Source organism: Amblyomma mixtum, chromosome 5 (assembly GCF_055824585.1).
Source record: "Amblyomma mixtum isolate Tamu chromosome 5, ASM5582458v1, whole genome shotgun sequence".
Classification (NCBI taxonomy): domain Eukaryota; kingdom Metazoa; phylum Arthropoda; class Arachnida; order Ixodida; family Ixodidae; genus Amblyomma; species Amblyomma mixtum.
In genome coordinates, this window is record NC_143016.1 from 19,589,896 (window position 1) to 19,616,753 (window position 26,858).

The window sequence follows — 26,858 nt, forward strand, 5'->3', positions numbered from 1 at the left end:
CTAGTTTCAGTGACGAAGGCCAGAACACTTTATCAAAATCGTCTACAGTAATTATTGACTTAAACCGCTCGACGGATTCACTCCACTCGTCTAGCAACAAGCAGCTAGGCTGACACTCATATGAGTAAAATCTAAAGTGCGAGCTCGAGTGTTTCCCGTAAAAGAGCGCAGACCAAAAGAGCTCATTTTGTGTACTGTCCCCTGGAGTTCTGTTAATTATGACTGACCTAATATGTATACATTTATTTACATTGCAGCTGCTACCGACAGTTCGGCCGGAGAGCTCACGTGGCTCTTTTTAATGCTAGCCAGAGAGCCTAAAATCCAAGAGAAGATTCAGAAAGAAATCGAGGAAAATATTGGCAAGTACAACGCCTGCTAAATATTTCTAGCAACATGTGAGATGCAACGCGCTTTAACATGCGTCAAAGAACGTTTTACGCATGTCGAAAGCACCAAAACCTTGTGATCATCAGTTTTTTTTTAATGCATTTTGTTACATGATGTCGTAGTTTACATCTTATTGTTTAACAAACTATTATCGTAGTTGGGATATATTTATTTGTGTATGTATTGTCAGTCCACTGCCAGGTGCCGGGAGGTGGGCCAATCAGGCTGCATGTATGTGGCTTTTTTTCCACCTTCCCATTTCTTTGCACTTTGTGGTAAAGAAGACAATTTCCGCTTCAGCACTTCAAAACCAACAGTAAAAGGCGTCCGTGTGCTGTGCGACGTCAGTTCACGTTAAAGATCCCCAGGTGGTCGAAATTATTCCGGAGCATTCCCCTACGCCACCCCGTTTTCTTCTCTCACTCTCACCTTCCTCTCTTCCTTCACTACGCAGTTTAGGTGTCCACGCAAAATTGAGAAGGTTACTGCACCATTTATTTCCTAAAAAATGATAATTTTGAATATCAACCATGTCAAGGTGCGAAGGCGCCAGCGCGGCTTCGGCCGCTTATCTGTTTCTTCAGCCAACGTCCGCTCCGGCGGACGCGGTTGTTGCTGCGACGCGCGTCGTATCTTTTCTGTTTCGCTTTCTTCAGATCTTTTAACTCTCCTCTGCCTGCACGTGCCAGCGGCGGTGGCTCGGCTAGAGCCAGTAGGCAGGCCCGTGCAATTTCCTTTCATCCTTCTCTCAGTCGCAACAATAATAACAACCATGGGCTGACAAACGCAGTTGAATGCATACAATGTGAACTTTTAAATGAGATGCATTCGGATAAACTTCTGGAGTTCTAAGTAATGCAAGCTACGACCTTAATTCCTGCTCCACCTCATGTTGGGAACGTTGCACGTTCAGGAGCGATTAAGAGTACTCGTCTCCTCTAGGAACCGCACCACCCGTGTACAAAGACCGCGCCAAGCTTCCTTTCACCGTGGCCTGCCTGCTCGAGACGCTTCGCTTCCGCCCTATAACACCACTTGGCTTCCCCCACAACACGTGTACGGACACCAAAGTTGGTAAGCATGTACACTACTGTTTCGTGGTGTCGAATGTTGTAATGCTAGCCAAAAGCAAGGACAGGAACACTTGTGACCAGCATTTGTGAAGGCAAAATAAACGGCGGTTTTATGAATGTCCAGAGCCAACATGAACATGATGACATAGAATGGTGGTTATGCTGATTCACTGACATCGTTTCATGCCCTTACACAAATTTTTTAGACAGTCTATAGATTGTCCATAGACTTCTGTCTATAAAGTCTATAGACTCTGTATAGACAAATCCTAGAGAACAGTCTGTGAGCGATATAAATGTTATAGACTGTCTATAGACCATCTATAGATTTATGGCCGCACACATTTAGTAGACTTTTGTCTGTAGACGGTCTATAGACAATGAATAGACACAAAGAAATATCCATAGGCAGGCAGTAGGGTTTATAAGAAATCTATTGACTGTCTATAGACCATTTTTATAAGGGTGGTTAAAACTGTAGGATAGAATGTGAACATTCACAGGCTCGCCATATCCTGTCATCGGCATTAGTCGTTGTGAGTACATTCACAGTGTCTTGGTTATAGTACCACCCGTTCACATGATACATTTTAAACATTTTCATTGCCACTACCAAGTGCTGCTAAAAAGACGCAGATAAGCCCGCACAGGTACGCCCGAAATTGCATAACTGCACAAGTACGCTTCAGAGAAGTCGTAATCGGTACTCGCGTATAATTTTTCCGCAGGAGAGCTGGTCATACCCAAAGACACCGGAGTAATGTACAACATCTACGACGTAAGCCATGACCCCAAGTTCTGGGACGCGCCAGAGGACTTTCGGCCCGAACGCTTCTTGGACCCCGCCACAGGAAAGTTGCGCAAGGATGTGGGGCCCCAGCTCACCTTCGGCTTGGGCCCACGCACTTGTCCTGGGGAAAAGCTGGCGCAAGTGGACATGTTCTACATCCTCGTGCGACTCATGCAGAGGCTCAGCTGCAGCGCACCCGGGAAGCCCTCGGATGTGAACTTAAACGGCGGGGGCTCGAGCCTCTTTCTCCTTCCCGTGAAGCAGAACATCGTTCTCACAAGGCGGAATTAAAACGTCGGGCCAGTCATAACCTTCCCGTAAAAATGCTGTACATTAATATATATATATATATGCCCTTATATATATATATATATATATATATATATATATATATATATATATATATATATATATATATATATATATATATATATATATATATATATATATATATATAGGTTACGAGACCATGAAGTACTTGACTGCTTGCAGGAGTATATAGCGAAGTATACGGGCGCGTAATTCGGAGGTCGTGGGTTCGGTTCCCACCGGCGGAATGTGGTTGTTTTTCTTCTGCTTTTCTAATCAATTATCTTTAAGCGATAACATATTCAGTAATATTCTCCATTGATCAACACCACAAAATAAATAAATATACATAAAATCCCCTGTGTTCCTTGGTTTCTGTGACTGTTGGCTTCTCTTGTATATATATATATATATATACACACACATACCAGGTGTCCCAGGTAAATGTAACCAAGCTTTTAAAAAACACGGGGTGTCCTAGCCGTCTGAAACCAAATGAGGGTTGTTTAGAGTCGCGTGACCTAGTCTGCAGTATTTTTTTTTTCGTTCTTCAAGGTTGACTAATTAGTTAAGTTTAATTAACTAACTTTTTAATTATTGACTTGAGAAACAAAGTGTCAATGGAAAAGTTGTAGATCGCTTTGAGAAACAGTTTACTGAGACATTTGCCGCAAAGTAATATTTACGTAAAGTAGTTTTTTTACCGGCCTTTAACCATAACCCGCACAATAAGAAAAAGCTTTCACATGACAACTGTGCCACTTGAACGTCCTAAGACGCGCCTTAAAGAATAAAATCCATTTTTTTTCTGAAGTCCTCTTCTCGATGAGACTTTGGGTGCACATTGGGGCAGAGAAGTGAGCGAGCAGCTGGTCACGTGACAACTTTATTTTAAGGTCAATAAATGAAGCTACGTAAATCGTAACTTGACGGAAACAGCACTACTAGAGGTTTTTCGAGGTGACCTAAAACTTTTGCATTGACACTTTCTTCCTGGGGTTAATAATTAAAAAGTTAGCTAATTAAACTTAACTAATGAATTAACTTTGAAGAGCGAAAAAAATACTCAAGACTAGACCACGCAACTATGAACAACCCTGAGTTAGTTTCACTGGACTAGGACACTTCGCCTTTTTTAAAAGTTTGGTTACATTTAGCTGGGACACCCGGTATATAAGAGAAGGGCATATAAGGCACTGGAGAGCTCAAGCAAGCTTTATGTCACAAGCTTAGCTGCAGTGCAGCGCAATAGTGCAAATGCAGCAGTGAACAAATGATAAGGTATTTTCAATTTTTTTGTATAAATTCAAAATATTCCATTTCATTTATTCCATGCACTGAAGAATTCATGAGGGGGCGCGAGAAAAAAACTGCATTGTGGGCAGCTTGACAAGCTCGCGCTCTAAAATACATAAAAGACGTATATGAAATACCTCTTCGCTATTTATGAATACATTATGCTGCAATAGTGCCCTTTTATTCATTCGAAAGCATTATATGGCTGTGTCGCGTCAGCAGAAAGTGTCCGCAAAACGTGTCCGCATATTTTGTCCGCATGATTACGTCGTTCTCTGAAGATAAATGTGTGAAGGTGTGGTTGTGACAGATAGTGAGTGATAAAATGTTGCCGTGGGAAAAATTTGTTTGATGAGGTTTAATTAGGTAATTAATTAAATGCGAAAAATACACTTAGACGCCAAAATAGCCATGGAAATCGATATAGTTTATGGGCGTCAGAACGGTAGTTTATGGGCGTCAGGTCGGTATAGTATGTCGGCGTTTTGCTTTCGCGTTGCTCTAATGCGGGTCGCCGCAGTGATCTCAAAGTTTTTTTCCGTTAGTTGTTGTTGGGAGCCTAACTGCTTACCTTCAGTTCGTTTTTCATTCCTGTCCTTTCATGGGTGCTTCCCGTTGCGTTCATTTTTCAACTGTTCTAAGTTACTCTTAACTTGACACTTTCAGGTTACAAATTCTGCGTTTCATGTATTACTGCATATTTTTATTAGCAGTGGGCAGAGAGTGACGTTAACATGACGGCATCAAGACTGCTCAAATGGCGGTTATCCGCAGCCGCAACTATGCGAAAAAACTCCTACAGCTTTCGCTGGATTTCAGAGTAGCGCAGACCACGCCTTCACAAGTTTTGAAAAGATTTTGACGAAACGTAAGTACACAAGAAGACGAGGACAAGCCGGAGAGAGAGAGTACAAACCGCTACTTGCAACTGAATTTTATTCATGACACGGAAGCATATAAGTTCTGAAGCAAGTATAAAAACAAAGAACAACTCAGCGCATGCGCTAGCAAATTCCATGCTTGGTTTTTCGATCTTCTCAGGAGACACTCCGGAACGACCAGTCAAGTAATGAGAAAGAAATCGTTCGTACTACACCTAAAGAACTCTAGACTGACAGTTATCGACATTTACGACGATTTGACTCTGTTGTCAGGCTCTACAGTAACCACACGGACTTTTAGACGTCATGTGGAATGTGTTGGTATAAACGACAGGGCCCCAGCTCAAATCTCACACATCTGTGAAAAGAATTGGGTTTCCAGGATGATGTAGGTAAAGAAACACTTGGTGTGCATAGCTCAAGAATGGAAAAGAACGATTTCATTAGACGAATCGAAGTTCTTGTCGTGCGGGAATGATGGGATTCGGCTACTACGTCTCCCCTAACAATTTATATGAACCTCGTTACCAACTTCCCACTTTAAACCACAGAGTCGGGAACGTAATTTCACCGTGCTGATTCTCCGCTCGCTGAGTTTGTCTCCTTGACTGAATTCAAGGCGTCATGAGCGAAGAGGGTGATCAGAGTATTCCTGATAAGGTTATACTTCCGCAGGCACGCAAGAATCGGGGATTTGGATATGTGTTTCAATAGATTTGTGATTCAAAGCACTCTTCTACGCTTCAGACAATTTTAATGAAGAAGAGGACGGTGAAACTTAAGGAGTGGCCAAGCTAGCCTACTGAGATAATTTTATTTTAATATATTTCTATAAGCATCGCGCATCGTACGACGGGCAGAAAAGCTAGCAGCGCAGAGAAAAAAGTCGAGAAGCTGCTGCAAATGTAGAGGAGCATGAACTAGACGCTCACTGACTCCGTGCTTCGGTGATCGGAGGAAATGCCTGTGTGTGGACTACTGACGCATTACGTTATTGTGAAAAGGCATTCTTGAAATTCTTGATCATTTCGCGTCAAAAAAAGAACTTATAATCGCTTATTCCTTTACACAGGGCAGATATCAGTTCTTCAATAAATTGCTATGGAAACAAACTATCGCCTAACATGATGATAAAAACTGATAGATAACATGTAAAAATCTGACATGCTCGTCCCGTGTACCAACCTCGTGAGCAAATTTTAGGGCGGTAAAAAGGTAAATTAAATAAACTGAAATACAATATCTTCCTTTATGTTTCATAGGAGTGGTTCAGGGTCCCGTGCTGTTGACGATAAGGGTTTGGTTGGTTTGGTTTATGGGGTTTAACGTCCCAAAGCGACTAAGGCTATGAGAGACGCCGTAGTGGAGGGCTCCGGAAATTTCGACCACCTGGGGTTCTTTAACGTGCACTGACATCGCACAGTACACGGGCCTCTAGAATTTCTCCTCCAAAGAAATTCTAGCCGCCGCGGCCGGGATCGAACCCGCGTCTTTTGGGTCAGCAGCCGAGCACCATAGCCGCTGAGCCACCGCGGCGGCGGTATGTTGACGATAAGCTTGCATTTTGATTTCCTGGGACGAATTCACCTAACGGGAACCCCCTCCCTCTCTAAGCTCGAAAGAGAATGTTTCAGGTGAGCGGTGTGACCCGATGAGAGTGGGCCACGAGGCCCTGTCATCGGGCAGTGGAACTATCCCCACCCCCGTCACGCCTATCTGACCCCCCCAAGTGGCGCTCGATGCCTCATTTGAACAAACTGAACTGAACGTGACCGTACGATACAGTATGAAGACGAAGATGTTGGAACAAGTAGATAGCGTTGGCTACTGCATATAGGTTACGTACTTGGAGATAGGGTGGCATCGGCGATTGCCTCCACCTTGAAAGTGCAGGAGACTTAATATTTCCGCAATGTCAGGAGTACCGATAAAGCCGTGCCCTTCGTCTGGGCATATGAAATCATCCTGATACGTTAATTACCTAGGAGACTGCTGTGGCGGCAATGACACTGAGCAGTAAAGATCAACTCAAAGCGACGCTTTCAGCCATTGCATCCCATCAGCTCAACAGAAGGTAGTTTACGTGTATAGTGTGTGTCGCCCTATACGCATGACAGCAACTGCACGAGTGCGTTTCAGGGAGAACTGACCGAGAATAATGAGTTTGCAGCCCGTTCCGCAGCCCCTCGTATTCACTCGTAAAGTTTGGTCTAGAACCGGGTGGCGTTCACACGAAACGGTGCAACACCACCTGCTGCAAAACCCCACGTCCCTCCTCCTTAATAATAGCCGCTCCGCATAGCTGCAGTTCCCAGCTGAGTAGTTTTTCGTTTCAGTAGCTTGAGCATTATAACTCGAGTAAGACATTTTGGAAAAGTTTCTGAGTAAACTTGACCCAAACGTCTCCGAGACGTTCCGATCTATAGCGCAAGACGTGTATTGACGCTCATAGCCGCGTGCCCATAGTGTAAGGACCATATGCTAGTTGCCTTGAATGCGGATAAAGGCTTCGCGGTCTGTTAAGAAATGTTTGATGTAATTAAAAGTGTTGTGTCCGTAGTGTGTCTCGCTGAGGTGAGCGAGGATGACGCTGTGCTTCACGTTGTCGAAGGCGCCCTTCAAATTCAAGGCGAGAACCACCTTGTCATTGTGATGGTGCTCGACAGGCGTGAATACCTCGTGGCTGAGTTGAAGTAGAATGTCATCTGCCCACTTGAAAGGCAGTGGCGGCCTTACGCAGCTGCTCGGTCAGCGCGCGGCTGCCGATAGCGGCTGCTGATAAGCGCTGGCGGCGCGATAACGCTTTCGCGTTCTGCGACCAAGTTTTTTTTTTTTTTTATCTCGAAACGGTTAAAGCCTTGTTAACACGGGATCTATATTGTATCGCTAACGAGCGGGGCGACACCAAGCAGCAAGCTGTGCCGTGCAGGACACACGGAAGAAGCACGGAAAAATATGCGTGTGAAAAGCCTGCGCCAACAGGGCGAAGGCGGCGACGACCGCGACGGTAAGCATACGCTGCACTGCCGGACGTGCTTCCGGCCAGCCTAGCCTGCATGAAGAGGAGTGCACAAAATGAAATAGATTTCGAACATCACTCGCGTAACCGTCGACTTTCAAGAGCCGTATGCTATACCTAAGCCCAGCCTTATGAATGGTCAAGGGAAGGGAAATGAGGGGCTCATTATGAAATTCATACGAATGAAGCCAACAGTCACCGAAATTAAGGAGCGGTGTTTCTATTTTCTCTTATAATTTGTGGCACTGATCTATTCATTGAGCTATTCATCCCCACCAACACCAAAATATTAGGAGCAAGTTTCGAGGAGCTCTGCTGTGGCTGCATCAGCTATTTTTTTTCTTTATTTCTGGTTTCGGTTTATGGGGTTTAACGTCCCAAAGCGACTAAGGCTATGAGAGACGCCGTTGTGGAGGGCTCCAGAAATTTCGACCACCTGGGGTTCTTTAACGTGCGCTGACATCGCACAGTACACGGGCCTCTAGAATTTCTCCTCCAAAGAAATTCAACCGCCGCGGCCGGGATCGAACCCGCGTCTTTCGGGCCAGCAGCCGAGCACAATAACCACTGAGCCACCGCGGCGGCTATCTCTGGTTTTGCTCGCCCCGCTAGCAAACTGTGTACGGGGAAACGAAGAGAAAGAAGACGTCATAAAGCGCGGCTGATGCAAATGACAAAGCAAAACGCCATGCCAGCTTCCGCGTGTACAGGGGGTGAGTAAAATTCAATTTCATTTAATCTTTTAAATTAGAAATTTACAAGTGTACTACTGTTCGCATGTTCCTATTTCTATGCTTATCGCACTGACCTCTTGAAAACAGGAATTGTTTGAACTAGAACATAACCGGCAGAGAAAGCATCGCAGCCAAGGAGCAGCCTCGAATGCGCTTTGAAAGGCTGGCATCTCATTTGATAAATTTACGCAAAACACTTCTTAATTATCACCGCGACTCTAGTACAACTGCTAAAACGCATGAAATGTCAAAATCACGAAGGAAGACAGGCAGTTATGCCTGTTTTCTAATTTCCAAAATTTACTATCTTGACAGCCATAATTCCCAGTTTGGTGGCCGAAGAAAGCGCGCACTTTTGGAAAAAAAAAACCGCCATACAGCACTCTACAGACAGAACATGCTGAGGATAAAAAAGAAGCGGTGTGTCCGAAGCGCGTTAAGAAAATATGGCAAGTAACTGATAAAGAAAAGTGTTGCCCAAGCCACTGGAAGCGCGGCAGAGCGCCACGTGCGGCGAAACTTGCACGTCTGAAGAAGCATCTCGCTATCGCTACATCGTGAGCATTTCGCGCCAGACCAGACAGACGGTCGTCTAACAAAAAACAAAACAAAAACAATAAAAACGTCAGACTGCTGGAAAAGCGGCGAGCATGGTTCGCATGCATCGAAGAAGCGGCGCCGGTGCATCGTCATGGCTGCCGCTTGTACACGTGCGGACCCTCTGGTCGAAGATCGCATGGGGTTTAATTGAAGCGGGGAAGAAGGGGTGGAGGGAGGAGGGTCGCAGAAAAAAAAGATATAAAGAAAACGCCCGGTGACTGATCGCAGATAACTCCAACCTTCGAGAACGTTCTGCCATCGTCAGTAGCGCATGCGCAGCCTAGCAGTGGCAGCCAGGCTCAGACGAAGCCATTTTGCCTTCCTGTATATCAGTGCTGAGAGAGAACCTATGAGGACGCTTCGAAGTGCGGTCAGGTGCGATGCTTCTTGCCGTGACTTTGCGACCGTTGCCCGCTGGTTGCCGTCGTCTTCGCCATTACCCGGAGGCGCTTGAAAGACGTTCGTGACTTATTGAGGAGTCCTGGCAGAATTTTGTTCGAGCCAGGCCACCGGCAACGAAGGTGAGAGCGGGACTAAGCCTCGCGGCGTAGGCGGCCTGTTTTCGTGAAACGTGCTCTTGACTATTGTCATACGAATACTCGCATTTTTGCTACCAGCAGAACTGAATAACAGAGTAGCACATTTAACACGAGGCTTGTAAAGTGGTTTCACGGACCGCTTCTGTCGGGTCTCTATTTCTTGACAGAAGCGCAGCGGGCTAGTATTCGCGGCGCACATGTGTAGGCCTAGCTGGCACTATAGGCAGGGCAGCTGCCGGCATCGAGTCAGCGCGGAATTGTCATATACGCCTCGCATTGCTCGCTGTTCTGCTCTTCTCCAGACGCACTTGGACCTGTTCGGACGCAAACTCCTGAATTCTGTATGCCTGAACACCTTTTTACAGCTCTGCTTTTATTTTTGCAGATACACGGAAGAAGCGATGAGGACACGTGCGGTGCTTCTTGCTGTGACCTTGTGCCCGTTGTCAGCCGGTTGCCGTCGTCTTCGCTGTTTTCCCGGAGGCGCCCGAAAGCCCTTACGCTCGTGATCTATTGGGGAGTCCTGGCAGAACTTTGTTCGAGCCAGGCCACCGACAACGAAGGTAAGAGCGGGAATAAGCCTCGTGCCATGGGCGGCCCGTTTTAGTGAAACGTGCTCTTGGCTATTGGCATACGAATACTCTCATTTTGCTATCAGCAGAACTGAATAGCAGTGTAGCACAATTAACACGAGGCTTGTAATTTGGTTTTACGAACGCTGCCGTCGGGTCTCTTTTCATGACGGAAGCGCAGCGGGCTAGTCGCGGCGGACAGGTGTAGGCTTAGCTGGCGCTAGGCAGGGCAGCTGCAGGCATTGAGACAGCGAGGAATTGTCATATACGCCTCGCATTGCTCACTGTCTCTGCGCTTCTCCACACGTACTTGGGCCTGTTTGGACGCAAACTTCCGAATTCTGTGTGCCTGCACCCTTGTCACAGCTCTGTATTTATTTTCGCAGATGCACGGACTTTGGCTCTGCCTTTCTCCTCACGGCACTTGTATGGGTCCGGACGCTCCAAGAGTAAGCTCCTGAGTTCTATATGCTTGCACCCTTCTTACAGCTGTTTTTATTTTCGCAGATGAGCGGGTTATACCATACTCCACACGGCCCTTGTACTTACCTGTCCGGACGCTCCAAGAGTAAGCTCCCAAATTCTATACGCTTGCATCCTTGTTACAGCTGTTTTTATTTTCGCAGATTTACGGACTTTGGCACTGCCTTTCTGCCTTCCTATGGCTGTCAGTGCTGAGGGAGAAGCGATGCGGATCCACTACGCAGTGCGGTGCTTCTTGCTTTGTGCCCGTTGTCAGCTGGTTGATGTCTTCGCCATTCCCTGGAGGCGCCCGGAAGCCCTTACGCTCGTGGCCTACCGAGGAGTCCTGGCGGAATTTTCTTCGAGCCAGGCCTCCGGCAACGAAGGTGAGAGCGGGGCTCAGTCTCGCGGCGAGGGCGGCCGTGTTCGTGAAACGAGCTCTTGGTTATTGGCATACGAAATACTCGCATTTTTGCTACCAGCAGAATTGGTTGTCTTGGAAAACTGGATAACTTGCCCTAACTTGTGCCTTGATGAATAACAGTGTAGTACAAAATTGTGGGACTGCAAAAGAAAGAAAAATAAAGTGACCCTGCCCGTGCCACTAAGCATGACGGGCTTAACAGTGTAGTACAATAAGCACGAGGCTGTGAAGTGGTTTCACGAACCGCCGTTGTCGGGTCTCTCTTCCGTGACGGAAGCGCTAGCGGGCTATTATTCGCGGCGCATATGTGTGGGCTCAGCTGACACTAGGCAGGGCAGCTAGCTGCAGGCATTGAGTCAGCGAGGAATTGTATGCCTCGCATTGCTCGCTGCCTCAAGGAGCTCAGCTCATCGTGCCCGCTGTCGTTTATGTCACGGAACGAGCACCCGTTCCGAACGCCCTTGTAGCCCGGCCACCATGTCGTGTCAATCAAGAAATTGGTCGAAGCCCCTTGTGTGATCGCCCGTTCGATCGCCTGTTCAAAATGGTACAGCCTTATCGCCATCGCGCACATGTGCGCGCAAGTGCTCTTGAGCGACATGTGGTTTGTGGCATGGCGCTCGGAATTCCTCGCCAGCCTCATCCAGCAACTCCGAAGAACGGACGCTGCCCGCGGTCTGCGGCACACCTCACCTTGGCTGCAGCCAAGGTCAGTCAGTGGCCAGTTTTCATAATCATACAAGGGTCGTTTGATAAGTCTGGTAAAACGCAATTAAAGGTAGCAAGTTTGCTGAAAACAATATTTGATTTTTTTCAACATAGCCCCCTTACGGTTCCACGCACTTTTTCCAGAGCTGCTCCAATTTTTCCATTCACTCAGGAAAAAATAATGGTGCGAGGCCCTTGCAGTAGTCATTCACCACTGAGATAACCTCTTCATTTGATTTCTTTCCAACCAGCCAATTCTTTAGATTTGGAAAAAGTCACGAGGCCGAATCCGGAGAATAGGGTGGATGAGGCACAACCTCGAAGCCTAACTGATGCAATTTGGCCATTGCAACAAGGGATCTGTGGGGTGGAGCATTGTCTTGGTGAAACGGGACTCTTTTCCGCGCTAACCCAGGTCGTTTAGTGCGCAATTCTTTTTTCACTTACTGTAGGAGTGTTGCGTAGTATGGTCCTGTTATCGTTTTGCTGTTTTGGTAGTAGTCCACAAAGATTCCACGTGAATCCCAAAAGACGGTCGCCATCACCCTTCCGGCTGAACAGCCTTGCCTTTTTTTGGCGCACCTTCATCAGGCCCACTCCATTGCTTTGATTGCTGTTTAGACTGCAGTGTAATAATACTCTCACGTCTCCTCAGCTGTCACAAATCTTGGCCAAAAGTCCTGAGGAATGCGATCAACCACCGATAAACACTCCTTCGAGTTGTCTGTCCTCATGCGCCTTTAGTCAGCAGTCGCGGCACCCAACGTGCACGGACCTCTTCGTCTCCAATTTTTCACGAAGAATATTGTCAACTCTCTCTGCTGAGATGCCTAAAATTTCAGCTATCTCACGTACCTTCACTCGGCGGTCTTCCATGACAATATGAATTTTCGATACCGTTTCAGGCGTGGCTCCACTGGACGCCCAGGACGTGCTTCATCTTGCGTCAAAGTTCGGCCACGTTTGAATTCATTTGTCCAGTAATGAATGGTCTCCAGTGATGGTGCAGAGTGTCCATGGACTTAGCTCAATTCGGCTTTAATTTGGGCAGCCGTCCACTGCTTTAAATAAAAACGTTTGATCACTGCTCGAAATTCAAAATTTTCTACTCTGGCGGGAATCACCACACAGCTCTGCGCCAATGGTTGTCGGAAGCTTACTAGCTAATTGTCGGTACAAGTCTAAACACGTTCTGACGTCATATGAAGTGTGCTTCTCACGCGCCACCTAGAAGAAAACTTTTATAGCCCCATCTCTTGCATTTTTACAACACTTATCAAACGACCCTCGTATTCTGGCTCCGGTCTGGGAATCATCCGCACAACTACACACCTGCCATGGTGAGTATACCAGGTCTGTGCTCGAATTTTTTCGCTGCAAGCCGTCTTTATTTTTCAGATTTGCGGGCGTGCTCCAGCAAACAGCCCCCATGCATACGAGTGGGGACACAGAACCATTCTGCAGCTCGCTTCCGGCCCGTTGACTTCTGTGCATTGTGCCATTCCTCCCAAGCTCCCAGAGTGTGAGTGCTGCATTCGCCTTCCGTAACACCAGAGCCGCAATTTGGCTCGTGCCCGTCGCAGCACCGTGCCTGTTGCCACTCTTTTAAAGGCGAAAGCCTTTAATGGCTCATACTCGCGGCGCCCGTCCGTTACATCTGGAGTGCGTCATAACTAGTCATTACTAGTCAAGTCACTACTAACTATAGTTATTAAATTCATGAACTAATAGTCATAAATAATTAGTCAACTAGTTATGACTAGTCATTAACCAATCACTAGTCAGTCAACAAAATATAGTCAGCTAATTAGTCATTATTAGTTGACTAGTCAATCATAGGTCATGATTAATTAGCTATGACTAGCCGATCCAACTCTCCCCATAACCACCTCGTGTGTGCCTACGGCCGTGCAACCAAAGTTGCATGGAAAGGCTTTCGGCTCGTGCAGTTTAGATCGTCAAAGTGCTCCTTTTTTTTCTGTTGTCCATGCTCTTTGCGCTGCTTTGCCTGTTCCTAATTAAGCAACTAGACCAAATCGCCACTCTAAGCTGTCGGGATGCTTCTAGACTGTGTAAGACTTCCATGCTTCTTTTTCTTTCACCGCAGATTTCCCTTCTGCCTCAACGTCCGTCGACTTCGGCTCCCCTCTGTTCCGTGCAGTCAGCAACTCTGCATGCTCAACAGCAGCCCGTCGTGCATAATATTCCAAGCGTCGCAGCGTGTTGGTCAGACGTAGTACATACGCGCCCACAGTGAGCGCCATAATTCTGTATGTTTGCACCCTTGTTACAGCCGTTTTTATTTTCGCAGATGCGTGGACTTTCACTCTACCATACTCCACACGGCATTTGGATCTGTTCGGACGCTCCAAGAGTAAGCCCCCGAATTCTGCATGCTTGCACCCGTTACAGCTCTGCTTTCATTATCGCAGATGCGCGGACTATCGCTGGACCGTACTCCACACGGCCCTTCTACCTGTTCGGACGCTCCGAGAGTAAGCTCCCAAATTCTATATGCTTTGGCCTTGTTACAGCTCTGCTTTCATTATCGCAGATGCGCGGACTATCGCTCGACCGTACTCCACATGGCCCTTGTACCTGTTCGGACGCTTCGAGAGTAAGCTCCCGAATTTATACGCTTTGGCCTTGTTATAGCACTGCTTTCATTATTGCAGATGTGTGGACTAGCGCTCAACCGTACTTGTACCTGTTCGGATGCTCCGAGAGTAAGCTCCCGAATTCTATATGCTTTGGCCTTGTTACAGCTCTGCTTTCATTATCGCAGCTGCGCGGAATATCGCTTTACCATATTCCACACGGCACTTGTGCCTGTTCAGACGCTCCTGGAGTAAGCACTCGAGTTCTGTTTGCACCTCTATATGTTTCGATGAGTATGATAGGTCTATGCTTGCATTTCCTCGTTACCAGTGGCCTGTCTTTTTATATTTGTGTGCATTTTGTAGTCCAGGACCCTCAAGCATAATAGCGAGAAGGCTATAAAGCGTCTCCTGAGCAGCACATTTTCCTATTCCTTCCATTCTTTCTGCCTCTTCCGCTTACAGTACCCCTGCAGAGATGTTGTTCGTGCCCATCAGACACTTTCACAGCGCGTGCACAACCTCCATGCTTTCCCCACAGGTTCCCATTCAATAGCCACAAAAAAAGTGTACATCAGCTGTCCCGTGCTTTCAGCAGGGAGGACTCCGAGGTGCCATACCATCGTTGTGCAGGAAACCCTCGTTCTGCTGCTGCTGTCACAAACGCTGAATATCCATGCAGTAAGTGCCCACATCTTATATGTGCTTGCATCTGTTACAGTTCTATTTTTGTCTCGCAGATGCGTGGATTCCGGCTCTGCTGTATACTACAGGCCTTTTCATCGTGCACGGTGGAGAATACACCGCGCACTTGTCCCGGACCATGTGTGACCCCGCCATGACATCCAGTGTGGTGCCAGATTGTTTAGACCACAAAATTAATTGTGGAGTCTCTCCGCTAAAGCAGTAGACCTCTCAGCATATGGGTTGATGCTTGTGAAGACTGGTTGAGAGGCTGAGTCGACAAGGATAACGGGGTGGCTGTCCGAGGTTGGAAGTCTTTGGATTGACGCGATCCGGGCTGGAGGCTTTCTGTAGGCTATCATGAACGTTAGACCGTGCTTCCTGGTGGCCTGTTGTGCTCCTTATGTGTGTTCCTTCGGTGCATAATGCTGTCATCTATATCGGCTTTGTAGGACCTGTGAGAACTCCTCCGCCAAACCCGGCCAGTGTCTCCTCCACCATACCAGCTGACCGGACCTGGGCAGCCGTCTCCTTCATGGCACAACTAGGCTTGGGAAGTGCCTTAACCAACACTACGGTGGCTCTGCACCCGGCATCCTGACTATCATTGCAAGTATAGGCCTGCAGCGGTGCTTGGCCTCAGCACGCCTACATCATCTGACAGCAGCTACTAGCAAGTGGGCTACACATTGGTCGTTTGCAGCGATGTTCACTCCGACCTCTCAACTGCTCCTCGCTCCCACTGCTGGACTGACCGCCACAGACTGGTGAACTCTCCGCGTGCTGACTCATTTCTAGTGTGTTCCGTTCTCCCTCTTCCTAGTGTTCCCACGGCCATCATTTTCATTCCTACCAGTTTTTTTATTTCACTGTGTGGCTCGGTCTGGTATGGTTTACTTGATCCTCCGGGGTCATACCTCGGATGAAATCACGGACCTCTCCTTGGGGATTTTTTCCCCTTACAACCTGTCAGCGCACTGTTCAGTCACTATTTCTTTCCCAAGTGGCTCATGGGCTTTGATGGACTATCACATTTGGTCCTTCCGCTAAAGGTGGCAGATTCTTTGCTCATTAGTCGTGGTAGGACACCATCGTTTGCATATTTTCTTTCCATTGCTTGTCAACATTGACTTTGGCTGCAACAGTTCTATCGTTGCGAATGTAGTCCGTGTGCAGTGGCCCATGACGAGCTGGAGGAGACTTGCTTTCGAGTGATGCAGCAACGTGTTCCTTAAGTTAAGCAACACCATTTGTGGATCACTGTTGCTCTCAAGCGCCTTCTTTGGTTGCATGTAGCCCTTCTCTTGCCACAATGTGACATAGAAATGCCATGCTTTAGCAGTGGAGTGGAGTTCAGTTTTCTCTCTTGAGATGCACACTAATCTTCTGACATCTCTGTGACCGTGATGAGGAGGTTGAGGACTTGCTACAATGAGCTTCATGATCGGCCTTTCCAACCCCGAAAACCAACACACAGCACATTGTAACGGCCATAAAGTGTTCACTCTAGATTTCACTTGAAAATTTCGCTCTCTGGGTACACATCTGGGTACTTCAAAAATGTGCCCTAACGCGTCTCCAGCACTAGATTCATTGATGTTGATAATGAGGTTGCAGTTCAGTTCAACTGCCAACAATTCAGCTGTGCATTGCCCCATCACAAGTGCGAGATTGTCCCGAAAAGAACATCTGCCGCTGTTGCGTTCACTCTAGCCGCGCGAAGTGCAACAACAATGCAGCCCTTCCACATGCAGAGAATGGTCGTCATCTGCTTGATATGTCCTCGCGTCACAAGCTTCTTCAGAATCGCATTCACCGCTGTCAGCACTGTGTGGCAGCACCGCTGTCAAGTTGCAATTCCATTTTCCTTCATTGACATACAACACTGCGAACGAGTTTCCTTTGTCATCTCTCACCGTTGAGTACCTCAAGAATGTTGTCTTCATGCTGGACGCTTGCGACGCTGCTTTTGCACATTGTTAGAAAACAGTTCCACTTCTTGCAATTATTTCATGTTTGGTTCCAGGCACGACGGGCATTTATCCCATGCTCATGATTGCCTGCACAGTACCTACAGCTCTGAACTGCTTGCTTCATGGTCTTATCCTTTCACATCTCTGCAACACACAACGGGTGACAGCAGCGATTTCCTTTCATAGTGTGAACATCTTCGGTCGCTGCTAAGCATTCTTTTAACGCTTTCATTTGCTGCTTCAGATTCATGCACCAGGCACTCTAACAAACTTTTCGAGAATCGGCAACGTGTTTGTCTCGATTGGCCGCTGTTGCATTCATTCATCCCTTGTCAAGTGCGACACAAATGCAGCCATTCCATATGCACCAGCTCATTGTTGTCTCGATCACACGTGACGCCGCAAAATCCTTTAGAATCACATTCATGGCATCACCACTGTCAACACTGAATTTCACTCTTCTTCTGTTGACATCCACGGTTGTGAACGAGTTTGCTTTGCAAGTATGCTTTGTTCGACGCTTTGGACGGCTTTGTACGCACTGCAAAATGGTTCCACTGATACCATGTTGTATTCCAGGCAATACAAGCGTTTCTAGCACGCTCATGACTGCCTTTGCAGTGCCTGCGTATCTGCGTTCATCACTTCATATTCTTGCACTTTTCCATCTCTGCACCTTTGAACTGGTGACGGCAGCAATTGCGATTGAACTGATGACGGCGATTGCATTTCATTTGCTGCTCTATAGAACCATGCACCAGGCACGCTGATGAACTTTTCAAGAATCAACGTGCTTTTATCAATTGGCCATTGTTGGATTCGTTCATGCCTTGCCAAGTCAGAAAAAAATGCAGCCATTTCTTATAGACCGGCTCATCGTTGTCTCGATCAGACCTTCTTTGGAATCACATTCACGGTAGCCCCACTCTCAACTTTGAATTTCGCTTTTCTTCAGTTGACATGCAAGGTTGTGAACGGGTTATTTTTGCTCAATGCTTCGGACGGCGTTTGCACACTTGCAAAATGGTTCCACTGACACCATGCTGTATTACAGGCAATGCAGGCGTTTCTCGTAGGCTCATGACTGCCTTCGCGGTGCTTGAATCTCTGCAATGATTACTTCATGTCCTCTCACTTCTTCCCACCATTCAAATTGTGACGGCGGCAATTGCCTTTCATTACTGACGAACTTTTCCAGAATCGGCAACGTGATGTCGCAACTTTCTTTGGAATCACATTCACGGCAGCACCATCGTCAACTTTGAATTTCACTTTTCTTTCGTTGACATGCAAGGTTGTGAAAGGAATTCCTTTGCTCGATGCTTCAGACGGCTTTGCACACTCTGAAAAATGGTTCAACTGATACCATGTTGTATTCCAGGCAATACAGATGTTTCTAGCATGCTCATTACTGCCTTTCCAATGCCTGCGTCTCTGCGATGATCCCTTCATGCTCTTGCACTTTTTCTTCTCTCCACCTTACAACTGGTGACGGCGATTGCATTTCATTTGCCGCTTTGTGGAACCGTGCACCAGGCATGTTGACGAACTTTTCAAGAATCAGCAACATGCTTTTATCAATTGGCAATTGTAGCATCCGTGCACACCTTGCCAAGTCAGACATAAAGGCAGCCATTCCATATGGACCAGCTTATCATTGTTTCAATCAGAGCTGACGTCGCAACCTTCTTTGGAATCGCATTCACAGCAGCCTCATTGTCAACTTTGAATTTCACTTTTCTTCAGCTCACATGCAAGGTTGTGAATGAGCTTGCTTTGCTCTAGACTTTAGACGGCTTTGCACACTGACATCGTGTTGTATTCCAGGCAATGCAGGCGTTTCTCACATGCTGATGACCATCTTTGCAATGCCTGCATCTCTGAAACGATCACTTCATGTCCTTGCACTTCTTCTCTGCACCGCTGAACTTGTGACTGCAGCGATTGCCTTTCATTTGCTGCACTCTGATGAACTTTTAGAGAATCGGCAACGTGCTTGTCACAATCAGACCTAACGTCGCAACCATCTTCAGAATAACATTCATGGCAGGACCAATATCAGCGTTGAATTTCACTTTTCTTTTGTTAACATCCATGTTTGTGAACGAGTTTGCTTTGCTCGACGCTTTGGATGGCCTTGCACATTGTTGCAAAATGGTTGTACTCGTGCCATGTTGTATTCCAGGTAATGCAGGCGTTTCTCGCATGCTTATGACTGCCTTCGGAGTCAGCAATGCAATGATCTGCAATGATCACTTTTCCTTCTCTGCACCTTAGAACTGGTGATGGCAGTGATTGCGTTTCATTTGTCTCTTTGTGGAGCCGTGCACCAAGCACTCAGAACTTCTCTAGAATCGTCAACGTGCTTGTCTCGACTGGCCACTGCTGCATTCATGCATGCCTTGCTATGTGGGACATAAATGCAGCCATTCCAAATGCACCGGCCCATCGTCGACTCGATCGGACCTGACGTCGCAATATTCTTTGGAATCACATTCACGGCAGCACCACTTGAATTTCGAATTTCGCTTTTCTTCTTTTGATATGCAAGGTTGTGAATGGGTTTATTTTGCTTGACGCTTCGGACGGCGTTACACACTGTTTGCAATATGGTTCCACTCACACCATGTTGTATTCCAGGCAATACAGGCATTTCTCGCACGCTCATGACTGCCTTCGCGGTGCTAGCATCTCTGCAATGATCACTTCATGTTCTTGCACTTTTCCTTCTCTGCGCCTCTGAACTGTTGAGGCGGCGATTGCCTTTCATTTGCCGCTCTATGGAATCATGCACCAGGCACTCTAACGAACTTTTCAGGACTCTGCACTTGTCTCGATTGGCCGCTGCTGCATTCATTCATGCCTTGCCAAGTGGGACATAAATGCAGCCATTCTATATGCACCAGCTCATTGTTGCCTCTATCACACCTGACACCGCAAAATTCTTTGGAATCACATTCATGGCGGCACCACTGTCAACACTGAATTTCGCTCTTCTGTTGACATCCACAGTTGTGAACAAGTTCGCTTTGCTCGACGCTTTAAACAGGCTTTGCACATTGTTGTAAACTGGTATCACTCATACCATGTTGCATTCCAGGCAATACAGGCATTTCTCACACTCATAACTGCCTTCGCAGTGCCTGCGTCTCTGTAATGATCACTTCATGTTCTTGCACTTTTCCTTCTATGCGCCTTTGAAGTGGTGATGGCAGTGATTGCCTTTCATTGGCTGCACTCTGATGAATTGTTCGAGAATCATCAACGTGCTTGTCTCGATCAGACCTGACATCGCAATCTTTTATGGAATCACATTTGCAGCAGCACCACTGTCAACTTTAAATTTCACTTTTCTTTCGTTGACATGCAAGGTTGTGAAAGGGTTTCCTTTGCTCGGCACTTCGGACCGCTTTGCACACGCTGCAAAATAGTTCGACTGCTACCATGTTGTATTCCAGGCAATACAGGCATTTCTAGCATGCTCATGACTGCCTTTCCTGCCTGCGTCTCTGCGATAATCACTTCATGTTCTTGCACTTTTCCTTCTCTGCATCCTTGAACTGATGACGGCGATTGCATTTCATTTGCCGCTCTGCGGAACCATGCACCGGGCACGCTGATGAACTTTTCAAGAATCAGCAATGTGCTTTTATCAATTGGCCATTGTTGGATTCGTTCGTGCCTTGCCAAGTCAAATAAATGCAGGCATTTCTTATGGACCGGCTCATCGTTGTCTCGATCAGACCTGATATCGCAACCTTCTTTGGAATCGTATTCATGGCAGTCCCACAGTCAACTTTGAATTTCACTTCTGTTGACATGCAAGGTTGTGTCAGCTTGCTTTGCTATACGCTTTGGACGGCTTTGCACACTGATACTGTGTTGTATTCTAGGCAATGCAGGCACTTCTCGCACGCTCATGGCTGCCTTTGCAATACCTGCATCTCTGCATGATCACTTCATGTCGTTGCACTTTTTCTTCCCTGCACTTTTGAACTTGTGACGGCGGTGATTGCATTTCATTTGCTGCACTCTGCCGAATTTTTCGAGAATCAGCAACGTGTTTGTCTCGATCAGACCTGACGTCACAACTTTCTTCAGAATAACATTCACAGCAGCACCAATATCAGCGTAGAATTTCGCTTTTCTTCTGTTGACATCCACGGTTGTGAACGAGCTTGCTTTGCTCGACACTTCTGACGGCTTCGCACACTCTTGCAAAATGGTTCCACCGATACCATGTTGTATTCCAGGCAATACAGGCATTTCTTGAACGCTCGTGACTGCTTTCACAGTGCTTTCATCTCTGGAATGATCACGTCATGTTCTTGTGCTTTTCTTTCTCTGCACCTTTGAACTGGCGATGGCGGCTATTGCCTTTCATTTGCCGCTTCATGGAATCATGCACCAGGCACTATTGCGAACTTTTCAAGAATCAGCAACGTGCTTTTTCTCGATTGGCCACTGCTGCCTTGGTCCATGTTTTCCCAAGTGGGACATAGATGCAGCCATTCTATATCCACCAGCTCATTGCTGCCTCGATCAGAGCTGATGCCGCAAACTTCTTTGAAATCAAATTCACGGTAGCCCCACTGTCAGCTTTGAATTTCGCTTTTCTTCAGTTGACATGCAAGGTTGTGAACGGGTTATCTTTGCTCAGTGCTTCGGACGGCGTTTGCACACTGTTGCAAAATGGTTCCACTGATACCATGTTGTATTCCAGGCAATGCAGGCGTTTCTCGTGAGCTCATGACTGCCTTCGTGGTGCTTGCATCTCTGCAATGATGACTTCATGTCCTCCCACTTTTCCTACTCTGCACCACTGAAATTGTGACAGTGGCAATTGCCTTTCATTAGCTGCACTCTGACGAAATTTTCCAGAATCAGCAACATGCTTGTCTTGATCAGACGTGACGTCGCAACCTTCTTTGGAATCATTCATGGCAGCACCACCGTCAACTTTGAATTTCACTTTTCTTTCGTTGACATGCAAGGTTGTGGAAGTTGCTTTTGCTCGATGCTTCAGATGGCTTTGCACACGCTGCAAAATGGTTCAACTGATACAGTGTTGTATTCCAGGCAATACAAAATGTTTCTACCACGCTCATGACTGCCTTTCCAATGCCTGCGTCTCTGCGACGTTCACTTCATGTTCTTGCACTTTTCCTTCTCTGCACCTTTCAACTGGTGACAGCGATTGCATTTCATTTGCCGCTTTGTGGAACCATGCACTAGGCACTCAACTTTTCTAGAATCAGCAACGTCCTTGCCTCGATTGGCCACTGCTTCATTCATGCATGCCTTGGTATGTGGAACATAAATGCAGCCATTCCAAATGCACCACCCATCGAAGACTAGATTGGCGCTGACGTCGCAGTCTTCTTTGGAATCACATTCACGGCAGCACCATTGTAAACTTTGAATTTCGCTTTTCTTCCATTGGCATATACATGATTGTGAAAGGGTTTCCTTTGCTCGACGCTTCGGACGCCTTTGCACACTTCTGCAACATGGTTCCATTGATATCATGTTGTTTCTGGCATGCTGATGACTGCCTTTGCAGTGCCTGCATCTTTGCGATGATCACTTCATGTTCCTGAACTCTTCCTTCTCTACACCTTTGCACTGGTCACTGCGCCGATTGCATTTCATTTGCCGCTTTGTTGAGCCATGAACCAGGCACTCTGATGAACTTTTCAAGGATCAGCAACGTGTTTTTTTCGATTGGCCATTGTTGCATACATTCATGCCTTGCCAAGTCAGACATAAATGCAGCCATTCCATATAGGCCGGCTTATTGTTGTCTCGATCATACCTGACGTCTCAACGTTCTTTGGAATCTCATTCACGGCAGCGCCACTGTCAACACTCAATTTTATTTTTCTTCTATTGATATCCACAGCTGTGAACGAGCTTGCTTTGCTCAATGCTTTGGATGACTCTGCACGCTGATACCATATGTTGTATTCCAGGCAATACAGGTGTTTCTCGCACACTTGTGACTGCCTTAGCAGTGCCTGCCCCTCTGCAATGATCACTTCATGGTCTTCCAGTTTTCCTTCTCTGCCTTGTTGAATCATGCACCAGGCACTCTCATGAACTTTTCGAGGATCAGCAACAAGCTTGCCTCGATTGGCCACTGCTGCATTCATTCATGCCTATCATTAACAGAATTGGATTACACGAATTGGCTATCCTGCTGCCTGTACAGTCACCATGCCTGAATAGCGTCCGAGGCCAGCTTGCACTGGCGGGAAACGAAAGAAACCGATGCCACCGCTGGGATGGTGGCGTCTAGAGGAGCATATTCGGTCATCTGCACTCAGAATCAGCACCTTCTATCTACCACATCAATCTTCAAGCATCGTGAAGTGGACTTTAAGAAATATTGTCACGCAATGCGCATGGGCCTTGAAGGAACAAGAATTGCGCATGCAGAAAAACGGGAAGTTCAGCATCCTGCCGTTGATGCATCAGGCTAGGGTCGACCTGCCTATGGAAATAGCCTTTGAAAACAGAACCTTTAACAGTGTGGTAGAGGTGCGGGGTCGATCACCCCAAGCCCCTCTCAACATCACTGGAGCCGAAGAATTGCCGGAATGGCCCCGGTGCCTGTGCAACAGACCCAGGAAGCGGATGCACGTCGGACTGGAGCAGCAGCGCCTGCTTGGCAGCACTACCGTAAGCCGCGAACGTTTTCTGGAAAGGCTGGTGAAGACGTGGATAAGTGGCGCACCAGTTACCAGCAAGTGCACAAATACAACCACTGGGATGCCGTTCTCATGCTAATGCAGTTTTCTTTCTGGACGGTACTGCGTTAACTTGGTTTGAAAACCATGAAGCGTCCTTAACGAGTTGGGACTGCTTCGTGGAAGAGCTCCGCAGATGCTTCGGGGACACCGTTGCCAAACAAAAATGCGCTGAGCAGTCTTCGCTTCAAAGAGCGCAAGTGCCTGGTGAGACGTGCACGACATACATAGATGTACTGAAGCTCTAAGTCGTTAATCCACGTATGTCCGGCGATGATCGCGTTGGCCATCTCCTCAAGGGCATCGCTGAGGACGTCCACAGTTTTCTTATTAGTAAAGACAATTTACTCTCCCGCGGACATCATCAACCACTGCCGCACCTTTGAAGCTCTTAAGCTATGGCAAATCACTCCCAAGTTCAGCCGCCTGCCTAACGTCACCGTCGCTAGCGCGAATTTCCATGAGCCTTTGAATGCTGCGACTCTTCCTGACGCCATTCGTCAAATCGTCCGTGACGAACTCTCCAGGCATCAAGATCTTGGGTGCCGCAGTGAAGTTCTATGAGAGCTTTTCTATGCAGGCAGCCCTGGCCCACCACTCTTCCCCTTGGAGTTTGTCCAGTTGGGCGCGTTGCAACTCTCGTTGATTAACACTGACGCTCCCCGGATCACCCACCCCAGCTCGTCCCCAACGCCACCTGCGGCAGCCAGAGTACGATGGCCGCTTCAGAACTGGCTATGAGGAGTGTTATTCCAAGTGCCCTCGCGACCCACCAGTTTCTTACCGATGTAGTCTGATCGGTCAAATCTGCAGATTTTGCCATCGGTGGGGCCGAATTTCCCGCCAGCAGCGCCAATGGTCAAACCCTCGCCCGAGTTCCAATGTGCCCGCTGTTCTGACCATGTCTGTGCCCATCGATACACGCCACTACGGAATGACTCTACCTCCACACCGCTCTCTCTGCTCGCCTTCTCCCCAACGTCGTTCCCCACCATCACCGGGATACTAGCGTGTGCGGTCGCCGGGTCATCGATATTGCCAATTCCTCTGCCAATTATTTAAAGGAACCACCTTGAAGTTTTAGTGGGCGGTATTTGCATCATGGCCTTAGTGGACACTGGTGCCACGGTGTCGGTGATGAGTTCAGCTTCCAAGAACCGTCTGGGTCGTAAATCAGTGTTCACTTGGGACAGTGCTGCGATATTCCATGGCTTAGAGGGAGAATCATTGGTTCCGATTGGTATTTGTTTCGTATATGTAGTGATTACTGGCCACGTGTTCCGAACGGAATTCCCGATTCATGGCGTTCACGGAATTCGCTCGTACTGCGCACATCATCCTCGGTACTGACTTTTTGCACCAGTGCGGCGCCACTCTCGACTTCCGCAGTGGCGGCATATCATTAAGTCCAGGCCTTCAGTCAGTTCTCATAGAAGACTCGTTGGTGGTTGCCCAAGAGTTTTCTGTCTCCGCAGACACCGTCGTTCTAGTGATGTCTGCCATATTCATTCCTGTTGTCCTCGAGCACGGTTTCTGATGCCTTTGATGCTGTGGTGGAACCTGGTTCCCTTAACTGCGCAAAGAAAAGTATGCTGGTACCCCGCAGCCTCGTCCGTGTGACCAAGGGCCATGCCACTCTTTGGACTGTCAATCATTCTAACGAGCCTGCCATATTGGCATGTGGTCTAAAACTTGCCAGCTTTGAAGAATAGCTTTCTGTGCCAGTCGCCGTGCTCACTGACGTTTCCCGTCCAACTAGACTCCGCGACCTGACCGACTCTCAATTTCTAGCCATGGACAACAAATCCCTGCCCACCAGCGACCGCCGGGTACTGGTGGCCGTTCTTCTGAAGTATGCGGATGTGTTTGACTTCGATCACTACCAACCACCGCAGATTCCAGCTTCCCGTACCCATCACATGATAAATACTGGATCTGCACAACAGATTCGACAGAAGCCATACCGCGCCTCTCCTTCCGAACGTCAGATAATCGATGAACAAGTCTTTGACAAGTTGCACCATGGCATTATTCAGGAATCTTCAAGCCCGTGGGCCGCTCCAGTGATCCTCGTCAAAAGAAAGATGGCACATGGCGATTTTGTGTACACTATCGCCGGCTTAACACTGTCACAGAGAAGGACGTTTACCCGCTCCCACGCATTGATGATGCCATCAACTGCCTCCACTCAGCCTCCTACTTTTCCTCGATGGATTTAGTCTAGATACTGGCAGATCCTGATGCATCCGAAAGACAGAGAAGACGGCGTTCGTGACCTCGATGGGTTGTATGAATTTAATGTTATGCCCTTCGGCCTTTGCAACGCTCCTGCCACTTTTGAATGATTTATGGATACGCTTTTGCATGTGTTATCTGGACAATGTTATTTTTAGGACCTCCACCGAACATAAGTTCCTTAGCCATTGTCCTGGACTGCATAGAGAGCGGGCCTCGTGCTGAACTCTAAGAAGTGTCGCTTTACTGTGCCTGTTCAGTACTGTGCTTGGTCATCTGGTTGACAAGGATGGCGTCAGGCACCACTTGGCACCGCTCTTTGCCAAATCCCGTGACCCAACATCCACAAGCCCTTTCTGCATTCGAGACGGTTTACTCCTCGTAGTTCTGGCTGCTCTGTATTGCTCTGTTCGACATGCAATGCACGATGACGTCGTGGCTGGGCACTTGGGGTTCGCCAAGACCCTTAACCGCACCAAAGAAAATTTTTACTGGCCAAAAATGCGTCGCATGGTTCAGCACTAAGTGGCCACCTGCGTGCTGTGTCAGCGGTTCAAGCTTCCCACAACTTCTCCACCGGGACGCCTGCATCCTGTGAGACCTCCAAGCACACCATATGAGCAAGTGGGTCTCGATCTGCTCGGCCCGTTTCCCCGCTCGTCCAACGGTAACCGCTGGGTCATCGTGTGCGTTTATCACCTCACCCGTCACTGTGAAACCACCGCCACCGCCGCTGCTAGTCTCTCTCCTTTTTCATGCTCGAGTCGTTATCAATGACTGTGGCCGCCGGTTTACATAAGGAAGATGTTGTGGAAGCGCTTCG

At 47.6% G+C, this 26,858-nt stretch overlaps 2 protein-coding genes across 2 annotated transcripts in view; both read left to right on the plus strand.

Moving 5' to 3' along the window:
• The window catches only part of LOC149341432 (steroid 17-alpha-hydroxylase/17,20 lyase-like), a 16,772-nt gene extending 14,173 nt beyond the window's left edge, over positions 1–2,599 (plus strand). The window contains exons 8-10 of the mRNA XM_089543530.1: positions 258–362; positions 1,333–1,464; positions 2,192–2,599. Of these exons, the coding sequence (XP_089399656.1) occupies positions 258–362; positions 1,333–1,464; positions 2,192–2,544 (590 nt within the window). The 3' untranslated portion in view covers positions 2,545–2,599. The remainder of the gene's footprint in view (positions 1–257; positions 363–1,332; positions 1,465–2,191) is intronic.
• An 11,904-nt stretch (positions 2,600–14,503) lies between these two features.
• Positions 14,504–26,760, plus strand: LOC149341433 (uncharacterized). The gene is made up of 3 exons (XM_089543532.1): positions 14,504–14,523; positions 14,936–15,075; positions 15,135–26,760. Exons 1-3 carry the CDS (start codon positions 14,513–14,515, stop codon positions 15,302–15,304), a joined length of 321 nt encoding a protein of 106 aa, XP_089399658.1. The 5' UTR covers positions 14,504–14,512; the 3' UTR covers positions 15,305–26,760.
• The last annotated feature ends 98 nt before the right edge of the window (positions 26,761–26,858 follow it).